This window comes from Theropithecus gelada, chromosome 8, assembly GCF_003255815.1.
Source record: "Theropithecus gelada isolate Dixy chromosome 8, Tgel_1.0, whole genome shotgun sequence".
Lineage (NCBI taxonomy): Eukaryota > Metazoa > Chordata > Mammalia > Primates > Cercopithecidae > Theropithecus > Theropithecus gelada.
This window is the reverse complement of record NC_037676.1, coordinates 40,945,967-40,970,438: the sequence shown is the minus strand read 5'-3', so window position 1 is coordinate 40,970,438 and position 24,472 is coordinate 40,945,967. Positions and strand designations below refer to the sequence as shown.

Sequence of the window (24,472 nt, the reverse complement as noted above, 5' to 3'; positions counted from 1 at the left end):
GTAATTTAAATGCTCATCAATATGGGATTGGTCAAATTACCTTATAGCATTTAGTGAAGTGTTACATAGCCTTAAGAAAGATGATATTGATTTGAATTTGTTGATGTGGAAATAAAAATTTAGCAAAGAAGCAGATTATACCCCATCCTGCTATGGACTCATCTGTGTGTATGTGTGGGTTTTGTTTTTTGTTTTTTGTTTTTGAGCAGAGTCTCGCTCTTGTCACCCAGGCTGGAGTGCAGTGGTGCAGTCTTGGCTCACTGCAACCTGCACCCCCCAGGTTCAAGTGATACTCGTGCTTCAGCCTCCCGAGTAGCTGGGATTACAGGTACACACCACCACGCTCGGCTAATTTTTGTATTTTTAGAAGAGATGGGGTGTTGCTATATTTGCCAGACTGATTATTTTGTTTTGTTTTGTTTAAAATCTGTGTAAAGAAAAAGCTGAAAACAATATACAGGAAAAGAGACAGTATAACATCAGGTTGAAGAATGCAAGCTCTGGAGCCAGACTGCCTGGATTTGTATCTGGGCTGTGCCACTTACATCTTTATGACTTGGGTAACCCAAATTAATCTTTCTGGGGATGTTTCCTATCTGGAAAGTGGTGATGATACTACCTTCCCCATAGGACAGTTGTGAGGTCTGAAGGTTTTAATACCTGTAAAGCATACAGAACAGTGCTTGTGATTAAGTTCTCAGTAGATGCTGGCTATTAGGAGGAGGAAGTGAAAGATTAGGAGAAAATTTTAGTCTTATCTCTCATTTTATTATCAAAATTTTAGTATGAATGTTACGATTTTATAATTAGGATAAATAGTAAAGCTTTTCTGTTGAAACTAAAAACAGTAAAGCAGACAAAGATGTACTAAGTATCTTTGTTTACATGTAGGAGACCTAGAACTCCAAGATGCTCTCTTTGTAGGTAACCAAGCATTTCCTGCTGCAGCCTAGATGTAGCTGACAACTGAGGCTTGTCTTTTGACAAGCCCCTATTCCTTGTTGTAGGAGAGTTTCATTCTTCTCAAGATCTGTACAGATCCCCAGGGACTTGATTGTTACACTCACTTCTGGCTAGGTTCCCAAGGCCTTCATCTAACTTTTGCCCTAGCTCCTTGGGTGTTTCTCCTCCCTCTGTACTGCACAGAATCAAACTTAAGCCCCATGCCTTTTAAAAAAATTACTGAAAAATTACTCACTTTTTTTTTTAGTGGGCTGCGAGTTTCAAGATTTTTATTGTAGCATAGAAAAAATTTAGAACGGAGTCTTACAGTTTTTTAAAAAGTCCCTTGACAACGTTGCCTCTAGGAACTTGTTACTAGCCGCCACTTACTCTACATTTCAACCTCCTTCCACCTTTCTTGACCCTCTCAATGCCTTGTCTTAGTTTCTTAGGTAGAAAAGTTTTTGTCTTACTAAGTTACAGAGACACTAATGTGCTGTGTTAAAATAAAAGGTCTTATTACTAATGTTTTAGTTACATTTAGGAACCTGCTGTAGCTTCCACATTTTTGTCTATCTTTTCCCCTTTCTTAATAATTCTCTGAGAGTGGAAAAAGGGAGTAAAAGATTGATTTCTATTTGCTATGAATAATGCTGTTCTTTGATGAAGGCAGCAGAGAACCTCTGGTCAGTATTTGTTTTAAATATCCAACTTTAAACCATTCTACACTATATTATGTTAGTATCATTATTTACCAATAATAGAGACCCAGCATTTTCTACCTGTAAAGCCTCCTTCCTCCTTCTTCCTTCTCTCCTTCCTCTCCCTCCCTCACATTTTAGCTATAGATTGTTCACTTGAGCAACTGAGTTGAAAACTGCATAATGTATTTAGAGTTAGGAACTTGGAGTCAGAATATCTACCTGACTTTGAATGTTACTTTTGTCACTTTACTAGTCATGTGCACCCTTGACAGTGATTTTTTTCTTTGTTTAAGGAGCGTATAATGATTTTTGAAGATCCCTTTTAGTTCCAAACCTCATGATTCTGATAACAGAACCTTGCATTCTATTAGCTATGTATCAGTTATTATTCTTCTAGGTCTTGAAGAAAATGATGCTATTTGCCGATTTGTTCAAGTGTTCTTAAACTTCTATTTGGCCAAAATAAATGCCTACAATAACAATCTTTTAAAAATTTAATGAACATGAAAGTATTGTTGAACATCTTGCTTCTTCTAAAATATCACTTTTTTTTTCTTCTGTTTTTTTTTTTTTTGAGATAGAGTCTTGCTCTGTCGCCCAGTCTGGAGTGCAATGGTGTGATCTTGGCTCACTGCAACCTCCGCCTCCTGGGTTTGAGTGATTCTCCTGCCTCAGCCTCTTGAGTAGCTGGGATTACAGGCGCCTGCCACCACACCCCGCTAATTTTTGTATTTTTGGTAGAGATGAGGTTTCACTAGGTTGGGCAGACAGGTCTCAAAGTCTTGACCTCAGATGATCCACCTGCATCAGCCTCCCAAAGTGCTGGGATTACAGGCGTGAGCCACCGTGCCTGGCAACCATCACTTCTATATGTATTTTAGCATAGAAATATTCTTTTGCTAATGCTCTTACACTCAAGTACCACTAAATTATTTTTTAGGTGGGTAATATGCAGTGTGGTAAATGTGTGTGTACAAAGACTTTAAAACTCTTAATGCAATTGTGTAAGTAAATACCATGTATACAGAATTTCTTAGGCCACAGGAAATTTTAATTAACTTGCCTATTTCAGGAAGTTAAAATAGAACTAAAACTTGCCCTGAGTTAAGAAGTAGCAGTCAGTCAGTTAACAAAAATAAGCTTTGAAGGATAGATACAGTTTTGAAAAAGGTGTAGCATAAACTAGCACTTACTAGGTGTTTCTTACATTTGAATTACACAGCTATAACTTTATCTGATTTAATCTTCACATTAACTTGAAAGGCAGGTATGTTGTATTTTAACACTAAAAAGGTTAAGTAACCTGCTCAAAGTGATGCCACAGTGGCAGAACCCAGTCTGTTTTTAAGTACTGCTGAGCTGATTCTTGTAGGTAGAGATACAAATGACTTTGAGAGAAGGGGTAAAATACCCTGGAGAATGAGCGTAAAGTATGATTTCTGAAGGTGAATGAGTAGATTGGGAATAAAGGAAGATAGAGTGAGAAAGTTAGTTTAGTTTATAAAGGAGGGAATTGAATTCCAGCCTGTGGGAGTTGACAGTTGAGAAATATTCTGTAAGTTTTGAGCCAGGCAAATGACTGGATACAAATAGTATTTAAGGAGGATTAATCTGGTAGCAATATGCAGAAAAAAGTCAAAGGAAAGGAAGAGTAGAGGGAGTCAGTCTGTGTAGGAGATTGAATATGGTGACATGACTGAGTCAGGAGAGAGGTATGTAAAAGAAACTAAAGTAGAAAGAAAAGGATCACAAAGGAAGGGAGAGGCAATAATAATTTTTAAGTATCATCCTGTATTTGGATGAATGAGGAAAATTATGTATCACTGACAAATAGAAAGTGGAGCTTTCAAATAACCACTAAACCTGTGAAAGAAAGATAACACTTTACAGTTTCTTAGCTTCGAATTTAAATTCAGCAAATATAGATATTGTCATTTTTGATGTCACTTCTGATTAAGAAATAGAACATTGTTATAGTATCTTAATAGATGATTGGTTTCTCATCTCAATTTCCAATAATCTACATATATAGTACAAGTGGAAATTGAAGTTGATCATTACTGATCTAATTGTATCCTTAACTTTGACCAATAATCCTATTGATGTCTAATTGTAGAAGTCATTGAATGAACTCATCATAATAAAAATGAATTCAATTTAGCATCCCTATTAAAGTTTTATAATGGCTAATGGGTTATGTTGGAGTTGATTAAAATTATAGAAAGTTATAGACTATGAATAATGCAAATTATAGGTCTTTTCCCAGGCCATTCATGTTTTTTTTTTAATTATAAATCTTTTGCAAGTGTGTACTTTTGAGAACAGATTATCCTTAAAAATGTTTAATAAGCAGTCATAGAATACTTCATAGTATGTGGAATGCTGAAGAACTTAAAGTCCACCCAAATATAGTTTCCTTGAAGAGTAAGTAATGATAAATGGAGCTAAGCATGGTTTTGTTGCATTTAAATTTCAACAAACGCTTACTTAGTATATACAAGTTCACTTGAGGTGAATTAAGTGGTGATATCTGCTCACCTAGGATATCAGTTTGGAAAAGGTGGCTAAAAATGGAATTCAAAACTGTCAGAAAGGATTTGGTAGGCTATTATTAGTGAAAGAATGAGAAACTTGGTAACATTAACATGGAGGGCTTGCCTGAGTGAAAGAGAACCATATGTTTTAGAATGTTCAGCTTGCTTCTTCCTCAAAGTGTCAGCACTTTCTAACAAAGGATGAGTTTCCTAAAGGGAGTATGTGTGCTAGTTTGTTACTCTTATGATATTGGAAATAACTAATTTTGCAAAGATTCTCTTAAAAGGCTTACTTTTTTGGTGTGTGAGTGGAAAATATGAATGGTACTTAATTGGTTTCTAATTGTTTTGTGTGGATTTTGTCTTTTGAATTGATAAGTGCTTTGAAAATGTGAATACAACCTTTTCTTTGATTGACTCAAATTTTTATGTTATGTTAAAATGTCCACCAAGGAGTAACATTTACTAGACTTCTTATTGTGTATTGGGTTATATTTTGACAACCTTGCAATATTCATTTTCCTCATGCCCAGCCATTGAGCATCATTTTGGTTTCCTTCACTGTACCATGCCTGAGAATACTCCAATTTTCCACTCTTCTAAGCTTAAGACTTACTGCTCTTTATCCTTCAGGTATTTATATAGTAGAGTGCTTGTCTGTAGATATTTATCAACTTATAGATAACATCTCTGCTGAAAATTATTTGTCTCAAGTTCTGTGAAACAAATACCCACCGAAGAAAGTTAATTTCAGGTTAAATTTACTTTACTTGATTATAACTGTGGGAGAAGAAAGGGGTGGGATAAAGTGCCAGGGAGCCACTAGAAGACTGGAGCGGCAGTGTAGGTTGTAGTTGTAGAGGGATAGATTTGAGAGAAGGTTATGGTGGTTTATGCTCAGGGTAACCTGGATGGATAAGATATATGGTGAAAGAATTTTTTGTTTGATACTGAAAAGTGTTTGATTGTTAGGTTTAATTCTTAGACTTACTTCACAAGAAAATTGTTAAGACATAAAGGTGAGTTGTTTTTATGCAATTGGATTAAAAGATAACTAACTTGCATGTAGGTACAGTGAAAATAAAATGGCTAACATTTAAATTCAGTAGCCAAATATAATTGTTATTAGTAACTTTTTTTTTCATTTTTGATGGGCCACAATTATATACAATTATATTTCTAATTCTGTTTACTGCATACAAGATTTAACATTCCTAGGATTCTACAGGAATGGTTAAAAATACAGGTTTCAAGATGAGAACAAATTATAGTAGTTGCTTTTCATTGCATGAGTTTTGACCTATTACTTAAATCATCTGATTTGTGAAAATATGAAAAATTTGTACTAATTGGTTTTGTTCATTTTTTATTATGGTAAAATTTATATAAAAATTTACCATTTTAACTATTTTTTAAGTGTATAATTCAGTGACATTAAGTACATTCACACTGTCGTGATACCATTACCACCATCCATTTCTTTCTCATTCATTCAGAACCCATCATCTCAAATAGACTCTGTATCCATTAAACAATAACTTCCCATTCTCCACTTCCCATGGCCTTTGATAACCTGTTTTATTTTCTGTCTCTATGAATTTGCCTATTCTAGGTACCTCATATAAATGGAATCATATAATGTGTCCTTTTGTGGTACACTACTAGATTTTAAAGAAATGAGTTGCAATAATTATAGTTGAACGTAAGTTTTATGTATGCTTTAGTCTGTTTTCTGCTACTGTGACAGAACGCCACATACTGGGTAATTTATAAAGTAAAGATGTTTATTTGGTTCGTAGTTTTGGAGACTGAGAAGTCCAAGATCAAGGGGCCACATCTCTCTGTGAGGGCCTTCTTGCAGTGCCATAACATGGCATAAGGGCAGAAGATAGAAGCGAGCATTATGAGACAGGAAAAGGGGCCCAAATTCCAACGATAACTAGCCCACTCCCCTGATAACAGCATTAATCTGGTGATGAGGGCGGAGCCCTCATGGCCCAGTTATCTTCCGAAAGCCCCCACCCACCTCTTAACACCGGACTTGGAGGGGACATTGAAACCATAGATATTTTATAGATGTTTTGTGTTTAAGTCTATAGAAGGATGTGCTCATTATTCTTTTTTGTTGCTTAGTGCATGTTTGAGTGTTATAGGGAGTATTACATGAATTATATATGTACTTCTGCCATACTCTTTTAATTGGCTATGCCAGTGTGTCTCAGTAATTTCCAGTGGCGTAAAACTTGAGAAATTTTGTAGCTTTTAGAAACGGCATACCTGTATTGCCTGATTGCTTATGAAGTGATCTCTTAGAGGTTTCCAAAGTCAGGAGTTTGAGTTTACAAGTGCAGTTTTTTCCCATGAAAATTTCAGTGGTGACAAATTATAGAATTTATCATTCAGTTCAGTCTTAAAAGAACTAGAAATAATTACATATAATAAAACAGGTTCTTGACTGTTCTTTTTGTCAGTGTTTAAGAACAGAGACAAAATAAAGTTAGATTTGAGTTCCTCAGATACTAGAAAATATAGATAATTACAGGTTTATGGCCTTTAAAAAAATTAAAGACGGTATTGGGGGAAATAAATGAAAATTGAAACCGGGCGTGGTGGCTCACGCCTGTAATCCCAGCACTCTGGGAAGCCAAGGTGGGTGGATCACCTGCAGTTAAGAGTTCGAGACTGGCCTGACCAACATAGTGAAACCCCATAGCTGGGTGTGGTCACGCATGCTTGTAATCCCAGTTACTCGAGAGGCTGAGGCAGGAGAATCGCTTGAACCCAGGAGGCGGAGGTTGCAGTGAGCCGAGATCGCCTCATTGCACTCCAACCTGGGCAAGAACAGCAAAACTCTGTCTCAAAAGAAAAAAAGAAAAGAAATGAAAATTGGACTTTAAGATGAGAATATCTCAGATATATCTGTATATCTAGAAAATGTCATTATTTAAGATATTCTAAATGGTTATGATTAAAAATTCTTTCATGGTATAAACTTTAACAGAGAACATTGGGCAAAATTTTTACTGTTCCTGTTTTTAAAAGTTATCTTTAAAAGTTCAAGTTAGAATGCCTACTTGTTACAGAATCATCCACCCTGTGTTTGCCTCAATACTGCCATCTAGTGATTATTATAGCGATCTCAACATGGTGCTTAAGGAGATGTAGGGCAACCGATGACACAAGGTACACAATCTTGGTACCCTCTGCCACAAGTCTCCCTCTGCTTTTGAGTTGCTGTAGCAGACTTAGTTATGGCCATGAAATCACTTTGTGAGATTGCTTTGTAACCAGTAGACCTTTTCTGTATTGCTGTGATTATTATTGCAATGCACATGGCTTTTTATCAGGTTCATACCAACTCATTGTTCTTTCTATGTAAGGTACTCTTATTTTATCTAGTTCTACAAGGTAATTCAATTAATTATTCAGCAATACTTATTGAGTTTACTAGGCATTGTTTTTGTTTTTGTTTTTATTTTTATTTTTTTTTGAGATGGAGTCTCGCTCTTGTTGCCCAGGCTAGAGTGCAGTGGCACAATCTCGGCTCACTGCAACCTCCGCCTCCTGGGTCCAAGCGATTCTCCTGCCTCAGCCTCCTGAATAGCTGGGATTACAGGCGCCCACCACCATGCCCAGCTAATTTTTGTATTTTTAGTAGAGACGGGGTTTCAGCATGTTGGCCAGGCTGCTCTCGAACTCCTGACCTCGTGATCCACCCGCCTCAGCCTCCCAAAGTGCTGGGATTACAGGCATGAGCCACCGCGCCCAGCTTAGGCATTGTTTTTAGTAGTAGGAATATGGTCCTAAAAAACAGATGAAAATCAGAGCCTTCATAGAAGTTTCATTTAGTTAAGAATAAGATATACATACATGTTAATTAATGAAAAGGGTTAAGGGGAAAAAAACAAAGCAGGGAAGGAACTTGTAAATTATTGGGGTTGGTGGATTGCTTTTAAATGCTAGATGGGGTGTTCAAAAAAAGCCTTACTGAGAAGGTGACTTCCTGAGTAGAGATCTGAAAGATCTAGGGACAAATATTCTAGATATAGAAGGAAAGCAGATGCAAAGGCCCTGTGCCTGTAACCGCTGCCTTGAAAACCTAAGCAAGGAAGCTGGAGTGGAGTGTAGAGGGAGAGAGCAATAGAAGATGAGGTCACAGAGGCAACTGAGGGGGAAAACAGGGGAGTACAGATCACATGGGACCTTGTAGTTCATGTGGCATTTAATCTGAGATGGAAGCAATTGGACTGGAGAGTTTGGGGCAGCTGAATGACATGCTTTGATTTACCTTTTAACAGATTCACTGTGGCTGCTGTGGTTAATGGTGTGTAAAGTCATTTGCTACAACCTTTTTTCTTTTATTAGTTGTAGGAACAGGTTTACTTTATATAGATCATGGGAACAATACAGTATAAGAAGCTTGGATAGGTCTGAGAGAAACATATGGCATATTTTCTGTCTCTGCACAGATTTTTAAAAGTTGTATTCACTGATTATCAGTAGTTTTTGTCTTTGTGATACAGAGCAATTGAAATCAGCTTGTAGACTTTTACTTGGAAAATACTATGACTATCTCTTCTATTTTTCCTATAACCACCTTAGTGCATTTCAGATTCATATCTTACGGTGAACCCAATACAGTTTTAGCCCTACCTAACTGGGTTTCATGCTCATTAATAGTTTGGGAATGAGAGTGATCTGGAGTTACAATTTTTAAATGCTTTTAACAATATAGTTTGGCATACTGTAAAACAAATCATGGTGTACTGATTAGCAGTACTATTTGACCAACAAATTAAAGAAAACTGATAGACTATGTCTTAACCTAGATGATTTATTTAAACCATTTGTTGCTGTAGCTCATCAGCTGAAATGATTAAACCCCCAAGGTACTGTTACTCTTTCCCAAATTGCACTTAAAAAACAAACTGAAATTATCACTTAGTTAAAATGGCATGATCATTGTCAGTAATAGTAGTTCTCTGTGGATTCACTTTGGTTTGGCAGCTGAAAAGTTTATTATTTTTATGTTTGGCCAAAGAATATGCGTCTTCAATGGGGAGCGTGCCATGTGTGACTGAAAACTGTTTTTATACAGCTTGGCTCTGCTTGGAATAACGCCTTTATTTGGCTTAACAAATTGCTTTTCAGCTTTATTTTCACACTGTAAATATCAATATTGTATAAACTTAAGTTGTCATTATTGGGACTAATCAGCAAATTGTTTTGTGTCATGAGTAAGCAAGGTCTAAGACGGATTATTTGATAAGTGCTAGAATAATTTGGTTAAACTGTCTATCCAGCTCTAAGTAACAACACAGCCAGTTTGAATCACTGCGCCTCCACCCTTCATTTTCATGAGTAGGTGTGAATGGCTGAAGCTAATTTGGTTTGGGATAGACAACGTCTAGTAATGTGAAACTGGCCATATATAAAAGAAGTATTAACAGTAGTAATATTACAGGGAGCATACAGGAACATGGGGTACAATTTTGCTAGGGGTTTCTTAGTTATGATTTTGAATACCATTTTTTTTTTTTTTTTTTTGCAGTTAGAAACTTTACTGTCTTGTTCTGGATGATAAAGACACATGTTTGAAGACACAGATTACTCCGTAGTCTTAACTTTCTAAGACTGTTTCCTATGCTGAAGAAGAAAACAAATTGTTGTTTTCCAGACTTTCTCCTTTTTTTCCCTTTTATGTTTGTTAAGTAGTAATAAAATGATCTAATCTGTCCCTGAGAAGTATAGCAGATTGGCCAAGTATTTTGCTATACTTAAGTATGTTAATTTTGGTAATTTAGTTTGAATTGTGATACTGTTCTCAGTCTTCCCTCTAGTCCCTGTCCTAAAGTAGGCTTTTCTTCAGTGATTGCTCTAAACCCAACTTTGTTCCTTTTTAAATCCAGACTGCTGAAGTGATATAATGTGCTTTATATGTGAACGTGGTACTGTGACCCACCGTTCATAGGTCGCTACATTGAATTGTGTATATATCCCTCAAGCAGAACAACTTTTCCATACTCTCACCCCTGTTTTATAAAGGATGGTGTAGTGGAGAGAGGCCCAGTAAGAAGAGTTGACACATTCTTTGATCTTCACTGCCTCTAAGGATGATCGTTGCTCCCTATGGACAAATTTTTCTGATATGAAGTTCTTTCCGTCTGTTAATACCATTATCTTGGCTTTAGAGGCAGAGACTGTTATTTACCAATATTCTTTTCTTTAACTGTCTTTGCAAAACTTTCTTATCTTGGGAACTGTCATCATTTTCACTGATGAAGACATTTATATGATTCTTCTAAAATCATGCCTTCTCAGCTTCTTGACTTCCAGATTCCATTATGTTCATTCTTGCTTTCTTCAGTACTGACCCAGAATGCAAGCTCCATGAGACATGGGCTGTGTCTGCCTCATTACCACTGCGCCCTCAGTGTCTAGGAGTGCTTATTATTAAAGAATTCTTGCGGCCAGGCGTGGTGGCTCACGCCTGTAATCCCAGCACTTTGGGAGGCCAAGACAGGTGGATCACGAGATCAGGAGATTGAGACCATCCTGGCTAACATGGTGAAACCCCGTCTCTACTAAAAATACAAAAAATTAGCTGGGCGTGGTGGTGGGCGCCTGTAGTCCCAGCTACTCGGGAGGCTGAGGCAGGAGAATGGTGTGAACCTGGGAGGCGGAGCTTGCAGTGAGGTGAGACCGCACCACTGTACTCCAGCCTGGGCGACAGAGCAAGACTCTGTCTCAAAAAAAAAAGAATTCATGCATGTTTGCCATTTGGGGTTTCCTTCATTAGCCAGAACCTTATACTTAAGATTGAAGCTGCAAACTCTAACATGCCTAGGTCCCAGCTACTCATTTAGCTGGAGGCAGGAGGATTGCTTGAGTCCAGGAGTTCACGTCTGCAGTGAGTCATGATCATGCCTCTGAATAGCCACTGCACTCCAGCATGGGCCTATGTTCCACAAAACATAGACCCTGTCCACAAAACAAACAAACAAATGAAACAAAAAATGAATAAAAGAAATCACAAACGTTAAAGCTCCTCTGCTGATATAATCTTCAATCCTCCTTTTCCAATTCTTTCACCTCCTATTGAACCTTTGTAGTTTTATCCTGTTTCTTACAGTACTTTAACTCCTTACACTTCCAGCTTGTCAGCTCCCTTCTTATGATGGTCAGCCTCTACCATCATAAGATCTGCCATTTGAGAAACGTCTGCATTTGCACTCGAGGGCCCCTTACCCTGTGGCTTATCCCTCTCTAGCTCTCTGTTTTTGTCAGTCCAAGGCTTCAGAAGTGTTTAAAAAGTTGTATAATTATTTTGATGGGATCCAGTATAAATGAATTCTTTCAAATCATAGCTTCATGTTTAGAGCTGATGGACAGTTTTATTTTCTGTCACCAGTTGCTTCCGCCTTCCACACAGAGACTTTGAGACCTTTGCAGCTCCCTGTAAATGCCCAAATCATCAATTTTTCTTATGGCAAGTAATGTTGCCTTTTGTTTTAGTGGAAATATGGAGGCCATTTTGCAGGGGCTTCCTCAACTTTTTTCTCATGTATTTTCAGTTTATTCTCTTTCTTAATGCATACTTCCCTGATTCTATCTTGACTGAAGGATGTGTGTCTGCTTTCTGTTTTGATGGGGGGCGTTTTTGTTATGTGTGTTTTTGAACCCACTCAATCTTTCCTCTCAGTTTTCTTGGTCAATTATTACTTTTTCATGTTCTTTCTGGCCAATCCGTGCGCCACATTTACCAGGTGATTTTATTTCCCATTTTCCAGAAATAATGGAGGCTGTCAGAAATGGGCATCCCCCCATCCCTCCTACAAACAATGTATTTCTATTAAGCCAGTATCTTTACCTATGCTTTACAATTCATCTTCTTTTTAAAATCAGAACAGTAATCTAATAGGTCCAATCTCTTACTACATTTGTCTTCCGTTCTACATTTAAATAGGTTTAGTCTTTCCCATCTTGAACACCTGGAATACATTAAAACCTATTGCAGTTTCTTTTTAGCTGCCTTTTATCTGTCCCTTCATGGCAGTTTTTTGGTCCTGTGACTTTAGTTCTTATTCTGTCACTGAAAAGGGCTCTCTCACAATGATGCCTTCAACTATTTCTCAATTGCAGAATCTAGTAGATACCTTTTTTTTTTTTTTTTTGACAGAGTCTCGCTGTGTTGCCAGGCGGGAGTGCAGTGGCATGATCATGGCTCACCGCAGCCTTGACTTTCTGGGCTCAAGCGATCCTCCTACCTCACCCTCTCAAGTAGCTGGGACTACAGGTGCTTACCACTGTACCCGGCTAATTGTTGTATTTTTTGTAGAGATGGGGTTTTGCTTGCTGCCCAGGTTCCAGTAGATACTTTATCTTTCCAAAATTGATTATTGATTACTCTCTACTTGTTGAAGTTCTTGTGTCGTTGCTTCTTTTGCTTCTGTTTTCTCTTAGATTGGTCCTTTGTGGTCTCCTTTTTTTCTCAGTGTTCGTGAATGTTGGTATGCTTCTCTCAGTCTTTATCCCATTTCTGTACTCCCCTCTCCTTACTTTCTACCCTTTTCTACCCACTCCACGTTCTTACTGAGTACTCTCAGTTATCACCTGCAGGTTGATATCTTTTCAGTCTATCTTTAGCCTGTTTTCTAAGTTCCAAACTTTAATGTCCAAATCACTATTGATATTTCTTGAAGAATATTCCAAGGTACCATGGTCCTATATTATATTTTTTATTAATTTAAATTTAACTCTCTAATTAAAATATACGTACAGAAAATGCACAGATTTTAAGTGTACACCTTAATTACACATAATTAACATCTATGAAACCACCATCCACGTCCTGAAAGAGAACATTACCAGCACCTCAGAAATCTGTTTACAATTCACTACTGCTTCCTTCCTTTCCAAAGGTAACCACTTTCCTGACATAACAGTGTAGAACTATATTTGAACATTACATTAAAAAATTGTACAGGGTGTATTCTTTTGTCTGTTCTTTCAGTGTGGTTTGTGATATTCATCCATGTTGTTGGCAACATTTGTTTATTTTTATTACTGTGTTAACATTGTACTGTATGAATACAGCACAGTTTATCTGTTTAGCCACTTAATTATTTGGGTAATTTTTGTTTGAATAAAATATTATGAATAATGCTGCTCTGAACATTTTGGTGTATGTTTTATGAATATATACTTCAGTTGCGTGTATAGCTAGCAGTGGAAGTGCTGGATCATGTGGTATGCACATGTTCAATTTTAGTAGATAATGTCAACATTTTCAAATTAGTTTTGTTAATTTATATTTATATTCCTGTCAGCAGTGTATGTTGCTGTTCAACTTTTTTTTTCTTTTTTTTTGAGACAGAATCTCATCCTGGCGCCCAGTCTGGAGTGCAGTGGCACAATTTTGACTCACTGCAACCTTTGCCTCCCGGGTTCAAATGATTCTTCTGCCTCAGCCTCCCGACTAGCTGGGATTACAGATGCCCACCACCACGCCCAGCTAATTTTTTGTGTGTTTTCAGTAGAGACGGGGTTTCACCACGTTGGCCAGGCTGGTCTTGAACTCTTGACCTTGTTATCTGCCCGCCTTGGCCTGCCAAAGCGCTGGGATTACAGACGTGAGCCACCGCACCTGGCCGTTGTCCCACTTTTTAATCAACCCTCAGTATTACCAGTCTTCATAATATTAGCCATTCTCGAAAGTCTATTTTCTTGATGACTAATGAGATTGAACATCTTTCCTTATGTTTGTTGGCCTTTCATGTGTTATTCATGTATTTTCTGTGGGAAAGTACCTGTGGAAGTTTTATCTTCTTTTCTGCATTTCTTTGCTCAGCACCTTAATACAGTCCTTCTTTGCTCATGGCCTGGATTATAGATCACATCCCTTGCAATGAATTTTTAACTGCTTATAGAATGACTTTTCTAAAATTTAAATCTTGGCTGTACTGTTCCTCTGCCTAAAATCTCCCAGTTGTACCTTAGAGGCTACAGAATAAAGCTTAAATCTCATGACTTCCTAGGCCTTCTTTAGAGTCCCCCGCCCCCCAAATTTTTACTGCTGGATAAAGTCTTTCCTGACCTACTTCCCCAGTTCTTTTTTCATACTCCTTTTTGAGGAAAGGATGTGGTAGGCTTAATTATGATTAAGCCATAGTTATTAAGACAACTAGCCGTTCATCTCTCAGTCTCTTGGCTGAGCACTACTGTTAGCTTGTTTGTGTTGGATGTTTTGATATTGGTGTTCCACCTAACTCTCTCATTAATCTGTTTGCTTTTCTGGCTTATTCTCTGCCAGCCACTTAGTTATTGGTGTTCTCACCTTAGCTGTCTTCTTCATACCTTTCTCCATGAGAAAACTCATCAATTCTGATGGCTCTAATGCCATTTTGTATGTATATGACTTCTAGATTTTTAAATCCAGACCAGTCTCTGTCTTAAAGTTCAGATCTCCCTGTATTATATTGTTAGTGGGTATTGCTACATGAATGTTAATGTATTTTATTTTATTTTATTTTAGTTTAGTTTATATTTTTCCAAAATGGAGTTTTGCTCTTGTCACCCAGACTGGAGTGCAGTAGTGCGATCTCGGCTCACTACAACCTCTACCTCCCAGGTTCAAGCAATTCTTCTGCCTCAGCCTCCCAAGTAGCTGGGATTACAGGCGCACGTCACCATACCCGACTAATTTTTGTATTTTTAGTAGAGATGGTTTCACCATGTTGGCCAACTGGTCTTGAACTCCTGACCTCAGGTGGTCTGCCCGCCTTGGCCTCCCAAAGTGCTGAGATTTACAGGTGTGAGCCACTGCGCCCAGCTACATAAGCATTTTTAAGCTCAGTAAGCCCCAAACTAAGCTCACATTCCACTCCCAAACCTGATTCTGTATTTTCTACCTTTTTGTACACCTTTTTGAACCTGGTGGGGCTGCCTGTTAAATACTTCCGGAAAAACTGAAGTCAAAGGGTACTTCTGTGAAAGTACCTCCTTCCCTACTTTCCTCCTCTGTTTTCCATTACTATAGTTCTATCATAGTACCTACAAACATTTTATTGTACTTTCTCTGTTCTCCCCAGTAGACTAAAAGCATCTCGATACTTTGTCCTTGGGGAAGCAAGCAAATGAATGAATGAATGAACGAACGAATGCATGCATGCATCTTGAGGGCTTTCCGTTGCCATCCTGCACAGTGCCTAGCATAAGCAGTTGAGAGGTGACTAAGGGTACCTCCAACTAAACAAATTTAAAATGGAACTCATCAGTTTCCTCCAAATTGCTTTCCTCCAAACTTTCTGCTTTAAAATGGCTTGCTGTGCACAGTTGATAGCGTCACCATCTTTTCAGTCCCCTTAGTCATATTTAACTCACTTTCTTTTTCTGCTACTCTCACAACTGGTTTTAAGCCCATTGCTGTTTCTCTATTTCATTTCCTTAGCTTTGGTTCAAGTTTTCATCTTGTCTCCACCAGATCATTGTAATCACTGTTTAAATGTTTTACCTATCTTTGGAGTTTTCCCTGTTCGTCTTTGATATTGCTACAATACTTATTTTTCTCCAAGTGATTACCTCTTGGTTCTGTAAACTTGCCTATAGGATCAAATCCAATTTAAAAAAATTTTTTATTTTTGTTTTAAAGCTGTATTTAGGTATAATTGATATATAAAAAATGCAAATATTCAATGTATACATTTTAATGAGTTTGAGTCCAACTTCTTTACCTTCGGTGGCAGTCTTCACGAACTTATCTAGCTTCTTTTATTTTTTTTCTCTCCCTTATGGCAGAAACTATATGCTTTAAGCATTGGCCTTACCAGACTGCACACCTAAGTCTGTTCTGTTTATACTACTTCTATTGCCTTCTCTCCATCACTCTTAGGAGGAACATAGATTAAACAAACCACTCTTAACACTTGTTAGCTATTGTCCTTGGACAAGTTTCTAAAGATCCCATAACATAGTACTGGTGCTTAATACATGTTGTTTTCCCCTTTCAACCTTTCCCTTTCTCCACATCACTGTTGCAATTTCTCTTTCCTACTGCTAGAAAACACTTACTGTTTCTCTCTTATAGCACTTAATGTCTTCTGCCGTGGAGTCACTGTGTCTGTGTTTACTTGTATATCTCTTACTGCTCTTCTACTAGATCACATGCTTTTTCGAGGCTTACACTGTGTCTTCTTGAACTTATTCCAGTTGAATTTTTCAGTCTTAAGGGTTTGCTTTTTAAAATCCACACTGTATCATTTAGGTTCTAAGTGATGAACCTGATTGGGATAGGATTTTTTGGAGTAAAAAGTTTCTGAATGGTCATCACAAGGACCATTGTGATGTAAAGGCCCAGGCAGAGCAGGCTTTGTAAAAACTCACCTACTTAGTTGGAATTTAGGAGAGTAATAATAATTGTCCTAAACTTACTCTGGTAGGAATTTAAAACTATAATTTTGATGTCTTTATGGTAATACTAAATAAAAGTATTAGTACTGGAATGAATTGTGTTTTTCTTCACAGCCGGTTGCTGAACCAATCCCCATCTGTAGTTTCTGTCTTGGTACAAAAGAACAAAACCGAGAAAAGAAGCCAGAGGAACTCATCTCCTGTGCCGATTGTGGCAACAGTGGTATGTGATTTCCTTCTGTTTTTCTTCTAAAATGTGTTATGAAGGCAAGCAGAAAGTATGTTGACTTGAGTTTGTGTCCTTAATCCTTAAAATTAATACAGTCATACATCTTTTAATTATGGAGGATACGTTCTGAGAAACATGTCCTTAGGTATTTTAATCATCATGTGAACATCATCGAGTATTGTGACACAAACCAAGAGGGATGGCCTACTACACACCTGGGTTATATGGTGTAGTCTGTTGCTCAAAGGCTCAAAGCTGTACAGCACTGAATGTTGTAGGCAGTTGTAACACTGGCGAATATATGTGTATCTAAACATATCTAAGTATAGAAAAGGTACCATAAAATTACAGTAGTATGACCTTATGGGACTATAGTCATATGTTGTCTGGTTTTTTTTGTTTGTTTGTTTTTGAGACAGAGTCTTCCTCTGTCACCCAGGCTGGAGTGCGGTGGCGCGATCTTGGTTCACTGCAACCTCTGCCTCCTGAGTTCAAGCAATTTTCCAGCCCCAACCTCTCAAGTAGGTGGGATTACAGGCGCCTGCCACCACACCCGGCTAATTTTTATATTTTTAGTAGAGACAAGGTTTCACCATATTGGCCAGGTTGGTCTCAAACTCCTGACCTCAGGTGATCTGCCTGCCTTGGCCTCCCAAAGTGCTGGGATTACAGATGTGAGCCACCACGCCCGGCCATATGTGGGCTGTATTTGATTGAAACGTTATTGTGTGGTGCATGACTGTATTTTAATTTGATTATGGTTTTAGGTAATTGAGATGAGCTTCTGCACTAGGGAGGGATTTGAATATGTAGCTGAAATATGTAATTCAGTTAATTTAAATCAGGTCTTAGTTTTTTTTTTTTTATATAAAACACTTTCTGTGGGGTTATTTTTTCCTGTTGGTCTTTACATTTCAGTATTTAACATCTGCTTAAATCACAGCAATCAGTTTGAAGTTATTGCTGGTTTCTTTAATAATCTCTACTTAGTCTTTCTTGATTTATGCCTCAGGCTTGATGAATTGAACCAGGATGATAACAGATTTGTTTTTCTTGATGGAAACTTACATATGTCACATTGGGAAATAGTGTTGATACTGCAGTCTAGCGAGCAATGTGAAATTCTAGACCCTAAGAAAGATTTTGCAGAATCTTCTAATTTGCCAGTTCCAGAGATATTCTTGCTCTATATTTCAAGAACTCACAAGATTGGCTGGGCACGGTGGCTCACGCCTGTAATCCCAACACTTTGGGATGCTGAGGCGGGCAGATCACGAGGTCAAGAGATCGAGACCATCCTGGCCAACATGGTGAAACACCATCACTACTAAAAGTACAAAAATTAGCCAGGCGTGGTGGTGCGCACCTGTAGTCCCAGCTACTCGGGAGGCTGAGGCAGGAGAACTACTTGAACCCAGTAGTCAGAGGTTGCAGTGAACTGAGATGGCATCGCTGTACTCCAGCCTGGCGACAGAGTGAGACTCTGTCTCAAAAAAAAAAAAAACTCACAAGACCTTACAGGAAGGCCTTAGCAAACTAGCGTTATCTTTGACCATTGGCTTAATTTTCAATGTTTTACAGTGATAACAACCATGATTTAGCTCAGAAAACAGAAACCACACTAGATACTTCAAGAGGAAGGAAGGTAAATATTGGAATTAGGTGTTTGTGAAATCGTCGTCAGGGCTGAAGAGGCAAGCTGGAGGTTGGACTTTAAGGACTGACTCTGGGTGCATTGCAGAACTGACCCATCCGAGGAGTCACTGTGTCTGCCTCTGTGTGGAAGAGGTGGAAGCAGGAGGGAGTCCACTGCACAACAGTTGCACTCTGTAGTTGGTGCTGAAGTGCTAAGTTTGGCCATCATTACAGTAGCTCTGGATATCCACGAGGGAGAAGCGTAGATACAGTTGTTTCCATGACTTTGCTTCTCATTAGAAAATAGTATTAGGAGGAGGATGATCTTTGCTTTGTTTTTGCCTTTCAAATATCCCTGGAGAACACATCCACTTGTCAGAACTTGGAGCCTAGCTTCAAAGGAGTCTAAGAAGTACGATGTTTTAGCTTTTCAGTTTTTATGCGCAGTAGAAAGTGAGAATAGATCTTGAGTGCTAGGTAATCATATTCATCGTGCTATCACAAACCAAAATGAACTCTGGATGGATTTAATAGTTAAATATAAACCATAAATCATAAAAGATTAAATAAAAATATAATGGCATGCCATACAATGCAGTGATTTTCAAATCTCCCAATTAAAACCCAAATATATGAAACAGAATGAGTTGTTCTAGGTGGGGTGGGATTGAAATGGAGGAGAAGGGAGTGTTGTGTTTGCAGCCCTACCTTCTAAGTAGCATTATATTTGAGGTGGTCTCTGTCTCTCTAAGCTAAGGATGAGTGTAATTTGAAAACTATTACTGTAGTGGTAACATGTTTTTTTTGAGACAGAGTCTCACCCAGGCTGGAGTGCAGTGGCACGATCTTGGCTCACTGCAAGTTCTACCTCCTGGGTTCACGCCATTCTCCTGCCTCACCCTCCGGAGTAGCTGGGATTACAGGTGCCTGCCACCACGCCCGGCTAATTTTTTGTGTTTTTAGTGGAAACGGGGTTTCACTGTGTTAGCCAGGATGGTCTCGATCTCCTGACCTCGTAATCTTCCCGCCTTGACCTCCCAAAGTGTTGGGATTACAGGCGTGAACTACCGCGCCCGGCCCCTGTAGCGGTAACTTTTAAAGAAATTGTAGAACAGTTAACTACTAGTTATCTGTTGCTGCAGAAATAAATTACTCTAAATCTTAACAGCTTAAAGCAACAAAACATTTTTTACTTCATACTGTTTCTGTGGGTCAGGAATTCAGGAGTTGCTTATCTGGGTGGCTTTTGACTTGGTATCTTTCATGAGATTGCTGCCAAGATTTTAACTGGTGCTGCAGTCATCTGAAAGCTTCCATGATGGCTCATTTACGTGGCTGGCAAGTTGCTGCTGCCGCGGGTCTGTCGACAAGAAGCTTCAGTTCCGTGCCATGTGGACATCTTCACAGGGCTGCATGCATGTCTGCAGTGTGGCAGCTGGCCTCCCCTGATGGGTATCTGAGAGCGAGTGAGGTGGAATCTGCAGTGTGTTTTATAACCTGGCCTTAGAGTCACACTGTGTTATTTCAGCAATACCTTCTTGGTTATGCAGATCAACCCAGTTCATTATGGGAGGGAGCTGTGAGAGTATGACTAGCAGGAGGCAAGAATGCCTAGGGAGCAGCTTGAAAACTGGCTGTCACAATAGCCAAAGAAGAACAGCATGGGCATAGCTGGATATATGAACATTTATATTTTCTAAATTAACAAGTAACATACCTAAAATAGAAAGAGCAAGAATAATTTGGGGAAAATAACTGCTTTAAATATGGCAAAGGGCCAAAAGCTGTCTAAGTATAAAGAACATGTTTACATTTCTAAACATAAAGTCCAAAGAGCAGAGCCTGTGAACTGGCAATTTATAGGAAAGAAAACTAGTTGAGCCTATGAAAAGTGTTTTACTCAAGTAATAGTAGGAACACATACCACAGTAGCAGTGAAGTATCATTGTATAGCATTTATAATAATCACAATTGAAAGATAACAGACCTAGAGCTCATGTAATTGTGCTAAAACACTTGTTCTTTTGCTGGTGGCACTGTATATCATAGTTTTTGGAAAATGTTTTGGCAGTGCATATCAAGCTATAAAAATGTTTAATTCATTTGACTAATCAATTCCACTTTTAGGAATTCATTCTAAGGAATTAAAAGAAGTAAAGGATCTGTGAACATGAAATAATTAATTTTAGTGTTCCATAGTCTCAGTAGTATTTAACAATAGGGAAATGGTTATGCAGGTTATAGTGTATCAATCAGTGGAATATGATCAGTTTAAGGAATATAAAGTTTACTTAAATAAAAATTTAAAACAAAACAAAAACTGTAAATATGCTAAAATTACAGTCATGCAGAGCTTTCAGCTAGTTTAAACAGGAAAGTCTAACATAAAAATGGCCATTATTCTAGGATGATAGGACTATGGGTGAAATTTTCACACCTTTTGGATTTTCTTTCAGTGTTAGTGATATTTTGAGAATAAACTTGCTATCTCATAAAAATGAAAATCCTTTGGGAATAGAAAAGAGAGGAGAAGATGATTTAACAAGCCCTTTCTCTCACCAAAGAAAAATAAGCACAACCAGCTTTTAGAGGAGAGGGACAGTCTTTTCAGAGTTGAGGGGAAATTGACTACCCTTAAGTTTTGAGAATCACACTGATAACTAACTCTTGGAAGAGGAAGCATTTTTTTTCTCTTGCTATTCATTCTGAGCACAGTAGAAATACTGCTTTTGGTTTTAGTTTTAGCTTGCATGCCTTAAATTGTGAGCAGATAACTCTAAGTGATAGGATTTTTATTATATGCAGGAATCCCCCTTATTCTTGGAGATTTCAAGACCCACAGTGGATGCCTGAAACCTTGGATAAAACCGAACTCTGTGTATATGGTGCAATGTTTTTCCTTGTGCATGTGCATACATACATGCGATAAAGTTTAATTTATAAATTAGGCACAGTAAGAGGTTAAGAATAATAGATAACAAAATAGAACAATTATAACAACATGCCAGCATCACTAGTTTTGTGCTTTGGGACCATTATGAAGTAAAATAAGGGTTACTCCAACACAAGCATGATAATAACACCAGCATGGTGACACCAGCGACAGTCTGATAACCCAGACGAACACTAAGTGACTAACAAGTGGGTAGTGTATGCAGTGTGGGTGATCGCAGCCCAGCTGGGACAGCAGATCTCATTGTGCTACTCAGAACAGTGCCCAGCTTAAAACTTAGGAGTTGCTTATTTAATATTTTCATACTGCAGTTGACTATGGGTAACTAAAACCTCAGAAAGCAAAACTGCAGATAAGGGGACTAGCTGTATTTTTCAAATTACAAAGTAACACGTTATCATTTGAAAAATGACAGCACAGGCCGGGCACGGTGGCTCACGCCTTTAATCCCACCACTTTGGGAGGCTGAGGCGGGCGGATCACGAGGTCAGGAGATTGAGAGCATCCTGGCTAACACGGTGAAACCCCGTGTCTATTAAAAATACAAAAAAATTAGCCAGGTGTGGTGGCAGGCGCCTGTAGTCCCAGCTACTCGGGAGGCTGAGGCAGGAGAATGGCGTGAACCTGGGAGGCAGAGCTTGCAGTGAGCCCAGATCGCGCCACTGCATTCCAGCTTGGGTGACAGAGCAAGACTCCATCTCAGAAAAAAAAAAAAGACAGCACAAAAGGGTATAAACTGAGACATAAAATCCTTCTTGATATATATAGCTCAGTTTTCTAGGATGTTATCAATGTAAACAGCTTTTTGTATGTTATATCAGTAATCATATATGAACTTTTCTCATATGAGCATATATGTATTCATTCTCGTATATATATATCTCTCTCATTTTTCAGAGAGTTGTTCCAGTAGCATTTAGAATAGCCAGTAGCCAGTAGCCTCTTTAAACTACATGTCATTAGTTTAGAATACTTGCTAATTTAGACTTGGATTATGTCTAGATAATTTGTAAAGCACTTAATTATATATTTGCAGAGAGACTAAGCCACATTAAAGAAATACTCCCCAAATTTCTTTGAGCAGTACAGAGGCATTAATTTAGGATGGTCAGTTGATATAGACACACACACACACACACACCCCGGCTATGTACAAACATAATGCTTTGATGTAGGCTTAATAAATGTTTGGAGTTTGTCAAGTTTTTTTAATAATCAGATTGTGGGGAGGGTCCTAGCTTCATCTTTAACATTAATAAAACTGAATTGTGGTGCCAAGTCCTGATGAGAAATGTGTGGCAGGCTTCCTGGAATATCTTACTTTATTATGTATTTTGTATTTAAGATGATTGCCTTTTTCTACATCATTTCTTTAGTACAATAGCAAAATGCTTCTTGATTGTTTTCATTCATGAACATTCTCCCTCGTATTAGGCCATCCATCCTGTTTAAAGTTTTCCCCTGAACTAACGGTTCGAGTGAAGGCCTTACGGTGGCAGTGCATTGAGTGTAAAACGTGCAGCTCCTGTCGAGATCAAGGCAAAAATGCTGTGAGTATCTTTACCTTCTAATATGGGTGTTTCATTTAGTAGTAGAATGTACGACCAGCATTTTCATCTAAGTATGACTGGTTATTTTTCAGACACTTGGTCCAGTAGCATTTAGAATAGCCAGTAGCCGCTTTAAACTACATGTCATTAGTTTAGAATACTTGCTAATTTAGATTTGGATTATGTCTAGGTAATTTGTAAAGCACTTAATTATATATTTGCAGACAGACTAAGCCACATTAAAGAAATACTCCCCAAATTTCTTTGAGCAGTACAGAGGCATTCATTTAGGATGGTCAGTTGATATATTAATTACAAATCACCCTTTTTCTCATTATTAAAGCAGACAAGGGTTAGCTTATTTCTGGTTATTGGATATTTGAAATTAGTGGAACTTTAGCTCTTTGTCAAAGATTGGCTGGAATATAACTTTTTGCTAACTCTGTCTGTTTACATAGTTAATGCAAATTAAGGAAACTTTTAATGTTATGGTTGCTCTTTTTTTTTTTTTTTTAAGATGGAGTCTCACTCTGTCGCCCAGGCTGGAGTGCAGTGGCACGATCTTGGCTCACTGCAACCTCTGCCTCTCTGGTTCAAGCAGTTCTCCTGCCTCAGCCTCCTGAGTAGCTGGGATTATGGGCACGTGCCACCACTCCCGGCTAATTTTTGTATGTTTTGTAGGGGCGGGGTTTCACCATGTTGGTCAGGCTAGTCTCGAACTCAGGACCTCGTGGTCCACCCGCCTCGACCTCCCAAAGTGCTGGGATTATAGGCATGAGCCACCGCGCCTGGCTCATCTGTTTTTTTTAAGATCCCTGAAGCTTTCCAGGTTTTAGGTGGTCATGATCCTAACACGTTTCTGCTTCATAAGGTTAAGCGAACTGTCCTTTCTTTTTTCTGATAGGATAACATGCTCTTTTGTGATTCGTGTGACCGAGGTTTTCACATGGAGTGTTGTGATCCACCACTCACCCGTATGCCAAAAGGTGAGAAATACTTTCTGAAATCAAACTGGGAATATAAAGGAGTATGTTAGTGAAAGCACATTTTATCTACTTTGTTAAATGAAATAATAATTGGATCTTTCTTTTTGAGGTTGTGTAAGTAGGAAGAGAACTGTCACCTTAAAAGGTGGGGATAGTCTTTCTGATTAGACATCTTAACATTCTTATATGATATGGATTTATTGTTATTTTCAATATCTAGGCATCCATGAAGGGTGAAGTGGTTCATTTATACATATTTGCTAGTCTCTAGCTAGAAGATAAAATACTTGCCTTAAATATATCTTGAAATATCTCTTTATTGAAAGGAGGAAATAAAATAGTATTAGGTCGTGTTGAATATATCACTGCTTAGCACTTTTGAGGGCTCTAAAACTATAGAGATATGGTTTATTCAGAACTTAAAAACCTTTTTATGAAATACTTTATGAAATAAAAAGTTTATGTGTGTGTGTGTGTGTGTGTGTGTATATATATATATGGATGAAATACATTCTGAACAAATAAATGTCC

At 38.1% G+C, this 24,472-nt stretch overlaps 1 protein-coding gene across 1 annotated transcript in view; it reads left to right on the top strand.

The window, feature by feature from the left end:
* KAT6A (lysine acetyltransferase 6A) overlaps positions 1-24,472 on the top strand; it is a 121,605-nt gene that overhangs the window by 49,419 nt on the left and 47,714 nt on the right. The window contains exons 3-5 of the mRNA XM_025394318.1: positions 16,703-16,811; positions 22,840-22,955; positions 23,860-23,941. Coding sequence (XP_025250103.1) covers positions 16,703-16,811; positions 22,840-22,955; positions 23,860-23,941 — 307 coding nt within the window. The remainder of the gene's footprint in view (positions 1-16,702; positions 16,812-22,839; positions 22,956-23,859; positions 23,942-24,472) is intronic.